Below are 5,125 nucleotides of genomic sequence, written 5' to 3' on the forward strand. Positions count from 1 at the left end.
TATATATATATATATTTTTTTTTTTTTTATTGCACTTTAATTTTACCCCACAACACCAAGGGTCTAAGTCCACCACTAAGCTACGGCCTTCCCAAATTATTATATAAGCACTACTAGCCACCACTATCTTTTATCAAAAGAATCACCATATATCGACAAGCTAAATAAAAAATCACCATTTCGAAAAATAGAGATCTATAATTGAACTCATCACCACCAACTATTTCACTATCATCACCATGACCACCACCTTTCTCCATCATCCGCCACCATGCCACAAAACCAAATTCGCACTATCATTGCAGCTAGATTTATAATTGCAATCACATACAAACAGACTCAATGATAGGGTTAAAAAAGAGTGAGATTGGGTGCAGACGTGCAGCGTTATTGGACAATTTGAAATTAAAAAAAAAATAAAAAATTACCCACTAAGGTGCTGACAACTCAACACCTGTTTGCAATCTCTGTTTGAGTATCATTATTATTATAATTTTTTGAACTTGAGGCGGAAGTCCGTACCACAATCCGTTCATGAACATCTTGATTTTGATCTTTCGAGCCATTGATTCCGCGATTAGATAATGATATGGAACTCAGGTATGGATTAAAATTCAGAGGCGTGAAAGATGAAGTCGTGCGTTGTCAATTGTGGCGATGATGTTTGTTTTTTCATCCTTCCATGGAATTGTAAAATTGGACCTAATTTTCTCTAACAATAATAATAGAAGCCTTGGATTCACGGTCAAATTCTATGAAGTATGAACTAGACCGGTCCACCAACTGGTTTTTTGGTCAAACTCTCTGATCTGAACCGATTTTTATAATTAACTATGCATTTGCTAATTGAAATTGAACGTGAAAGCCAACAATCATTATGTTTAAACAAATTACATAACACAATAACTTTACAAACCGAATACTAGATCTATCAAACAGTTAGAACCATGAAAGCTGACAATCATTATGTTTAAACAAACTGCATAACACAATAACTTTACAAACCGAATCCTAGATCTATCAAACAGTTACATACTTGACATGAAATCCAACTTTTCACAAGATACAAACGTCTATGTTTGGCACGTCGAATTCTATTGTATTACACAATATTATGAAAGGGGGGGGAAAACTAAAATCTCGATCAGTTGTATCGGACATTACATTTCAAACATACTTTAACACATTCGACTGATGAGGACCAGGGATTCCTCTACCTGGGGATTTTCTTGGAGAGGGAGGAAATCGAGAACAAGACGAGCAATGCCAACAAAATGGAAGCGACCAATGACACAGCAATGGAAGCTCCGATATGCCTACAGAACTCGTCGTAGATATTGCAAATCTTTCTCCATCCAGTGTGAGAATTGCCTTTTAAACCTATATAGGCAACTCCGCCCGCTGTTCCAGTTGCGGCTGCTACGACTCCCAAGAATAGCTGCACAAACATTGTTAAGACGGGTTAGCACATTTTAATTTTAAAGTCACGAGGCTCGAAAAAGAATCGGACTAGATCGAACCATAAGGACTCTAAACTTACTACATCAAATATGAGAAAATGAGACACCACTTTTGGAAAGCTACCAGGCCTCAAGAGGGCAAACAAGGAGAAGAGACCGGAAATAATACTGTAAAAGCCCACAGCAGAAAGTGCTGCTACAAAGTATCTGCATAAGGGATTTTCAATATGGAATTAGCTTATAATCATAACTAAAGTTATTAATCAATTTGTAATAAAACTATAACACCCATGGTGCGTGTTTGGATAAGCCTCAAAAAGTTTAATCATAAGTAAGTTTAGCCCCCTGCTTGTTTCCAATGGTTGGAAGGGAAGAATTCATTTTTTGCACCTTGCTTGCTAGCATGTGGGACCCATTGTAAAAGAAGAAGTCAACAATGATGACTAGTTATGATTAACATACAAATTCCTCTTGGTCAAAATTGAAAATAAGTAAATTGTTTATTAAGCCCCGTTTGGCTCCATTATTTCAAGTTATAATATATGAAATAGTTTTTTTTTTTTTTTTTTTGGAGAATGGAGGTTGAAAAAAAAGAAAAATTTTCGATTTACGTATAATATTATTTTATGAAAAATTGTATGATTGAAAATAAGAGAAAAAAATTTAATTTAATTTAATTTATAAATTAAAGATTATGTAACTTATATGTTTAGAAACTTATACACATTCAAATAACTTTTTATTCACACATTTTGTGGGAACTTTAAATACTACATATTTATTTACCACCGTTTATAATTTAAACTATTCAATACTTAATTTCAAAACTTTTGACTTTTATACCGATTGTAACTTGTACAATCATTTCAAAACTTTGACATTTCAGAAACGCTAGCCTTTTGTATTCGAAATCAATACTATTCAAAAACTCTGGAAAAAAAAAAAACATTTCTCAAACTCAAAAAGAAAAAAGTTTTCTATACTTTAATAATTTTTATTTTGAAAAATTTTCAACAAAAAAACTGTCCTTCTTTGCACTTTGTTGCATGTTCCAACTAAGAACAATTTTTATTTTTTAAATTAGATACTTGATTTATATAATAGTTAGAGGTTGTTTGACAAAATTTTTGATAAAAATTGATGAAATGAATGGTTAAAAATTAATGAACTACAAAAAACTAACAAATATTTATTTTTTAAAATTAGATATTAGATTCATAGGCGAGAGGGAGAGAGGGGGAGAGAGAGAGAGAGAGAGAGATTGAACTTACATGAAAGCTGGCGAATGATTGAACTTAGCAGAGGCAGGAGCCTGGAACGGATAAATTGGTATTGGAACTATTTTAGTTTGCTTGCTAGTAACCATAACCAAAACAGCAGCCAAAGCTGAAGCAAACAGTAGGAATCTCAAAACCACATCAACCAATGCAAAGTAGGCTGCCGAAGCTCTCGACTGCGGTGGCTGTCGTGGTGGTGCAACCGGTGGCCGTGTCTCCTCCTTCTCCCACGACGTGGTGGTATCAGGAGCCGTCTTATAGGATTCTGAAGCCATCCCTCTAGCTAAGTTTTGCTGAATATTATAGGTGTGGTTGAAGATATACCATACACAAGAATGGGAGGAATATATATAGAGAAAATGGATGTGCTTTTGACTTTTCTTTGGTTGGAATTTTCCGCACGCCAAATGGTTTGTTTTCATGAGCCTATCATAGTCGTAATTCTTGACTATTTTGCATTTGTCAGTCTAATGGTTTGGACATAATTGGATAAAAACACTTAAAATATTCTGTTGCATTCAATAATGTATTTGAAGAAATTTTCTTAAATCAGCTACCCATTTTTGTAAGAGTGAGAATGATAAATATAGTTGTTATGAAACTCACACAAGAAATAAAAAGTCAAATATGGTAGCTTGATATGATGGATAACGATCATATTTTTCATTTTTATGGCCAAAGAATGAGAATCAAACGAGAGCTTAATATTAGAACTTTTGATATATATAACTGACCAATCATTAACGCAAAGAAAAAATTTGATGAGCGATTTCTTAGTTTGGTCGAACATCGTCACAAATGGAATACTTGGTTATAGAACATTTGAGGATTAGACTGTATTAATAATCAAAATTTAAATTTCTTTCTTTCTTTTTTCCATTATTGTTTTGTTCAATACTATTTAATATGATACTAAAAGCGTTTGTCTATACGTGTTCAATTTAACAAAGAAACTTTCAATTTCTAAAACTTTCGAGATGAATACATAATTGATAAAATTTTTGAGTTTCCACTTTAAATGTGTGAACACTATGCTTTGAATTCTATGTCTACATGCATGATCAACGGCCGTTATGCTTTCATTGCTTTTTTGCTTGAGCATTCATATATATCTAGGACTATGATGCAGAATAGATAATAAAATAATAAAATATACTTAGTTGTTTATTTATTAAAAATATTTTAATTGGTCAAAGGTATGTGGGAACATATTTTTGAGGTAGAAAATTTTTAGGATTTATCTTGTTATGGAACACTCTTGTCAACATTCGATCAAAACTCTCTGAAATGTTAGGGTGCATAAATGAGGGTGTAGATATATAGTTGACGTTCAATTGCTCGTTTGAATATTAAGGCCCTGTTTGTTTCCCCTTTTTTTACCACAAAAATGAAAAATATGATAATCATCCATCACATCAAGCCGTAATATTTGACTTTCTATCTTTTGTGTGAATCTCGTAACGACTATATTTTTTATTCTCATTTTTAGAAAAATGAGAATCAAATGGAGGCTAAATATTAATTTCATGAACTCTCTAGGTGTACATTTATTTCACTCAATGTACTTGATAGAGAAGACAGAATGGTATTGAATAAGAAAGAAGAGCACGCTAAAATCATGTTCAATATATTTTATGCCTTTATTCAATACGTTTGAAAGATCGATGACAAAGTTATCGAAAAAGATAAAATATTGATGTTTTCATGATGATTATTGTTGTTATGTTGTAGAGTTCCGTGCATTAAATTAGGATTGTAATTTGACGACAAGTCTACACTAATCAACGACGAATCTTGACGCTTAATAGAAAATTAGTTTCTTGAAGAGTTCTAACTAATTTATAATGTGTGGTTAAAATTAATGTTTAAATTTAACTAATTTATAAATTAGTTATATACGGATGATTAAGTAGAAACTATTAATATACTATTATCACACCCCCTAAGTGTGTATGAGGTGATTTTTGGACACAACCACGTACAAATGGTCCAGAAGATTGAACCGAAAATGTGTCTTTCAACGGGTGTGAATCCATTCACATTCCCTTATTGTCATTGTCAACAAATTATTCACGTCGTGTTTGACATTTAGTTTCGAATAGATTAGATACTTTGAATTAAATTTTTAGGGTTCGTTTGATTGTAATGATGAAATTTGGATGGAAATAAAACGAATTCTAAGGAATTGAACTGTCTAGAACTTATTTTTATTAGAAATTGGTAATTAAATGTATTTGATTAGTATAATTTTTCACTTGAAAAATATTGAATTTTTTTATTTTTTAGTGTTCGTTTGGCTTTGTTTTTCATGAAAATTGTCAACTAAAGGGACAATTTGTTACAATTGGGGATAAAATTTGTTCCAATTGTCAAAAAAAAAGGGTGGCT

At 32.0% G+C, this 5,125-nt stretch overlaps 1 protein-coding gene across 1 annotated transcript; it reads right to left on the minus strand.

Moving 5' to 3' along the window:
• Positions 1-875: 875 nt before the first annotated feature.
• LOC111366057 (CASP-like protein 1) lies at positions 876-3,062 on the minus strand. Its single transcript, XM_022986704.1, has 3 exons — positions 2,732-3,062; positions 1,541-1,667; positions 876-1,438 (listed from the first exon to the last, which is right to left on the minus strand). Exons 1-3 carry the CDS (start codon positions 3,010-3,012, stop codon positions 1,214-1,216), a joined length of 633 nt encoding a protein of 210 aa, XP_022842472.1. The 5' UTR covers positions 3,013-3,062; the 3' UTR covers positions 876-1,213.
• Positions 3,063-5,125: the final 2,063 nt, after the last annotated feature.

Source organism: Olea europaea, chromosome 17, assembly GCF_002742605.1.
Source record: "Olea europaea var. sylvestris chromosome 17, O_europaea_v1, whole genome shotgun sequence".
Taxonomy (NCBI): Eukaryota; Viridiplantae; Streptophyta; class Magnoliopsida; order Lamiales; family Oleaceae; genus Olea; species Olea europaea.

What these genes read in the sequence shown, in the direction of transcription:
- LOC111366057 (XM_022986704.1), bottom strand. Translation starts at nt 3,012, where the DNA reads ATGGCTTCAGAATCCTATAAGACGGCTCCTGATACCACCACGTCGTGG. An exon ending in AATCATTCGCCAGCTTTCAT is followed by an intron (nt 1,668 to 2,731) that starts GTAAGTTCAATC and finishes TCCCTTATGCAG; the next exon opens with ATACTTTGTAGCAGCACTTT. An exon ending in ATTTTCTCATATTTGATGTA is followed by an intron (nt 1,439 to 1,540) that starts GTAAGTTTAGAG and finishes ATGTTTGTGCAG; the next exon opens with CTATTCTTGGGAGTCGTAGC.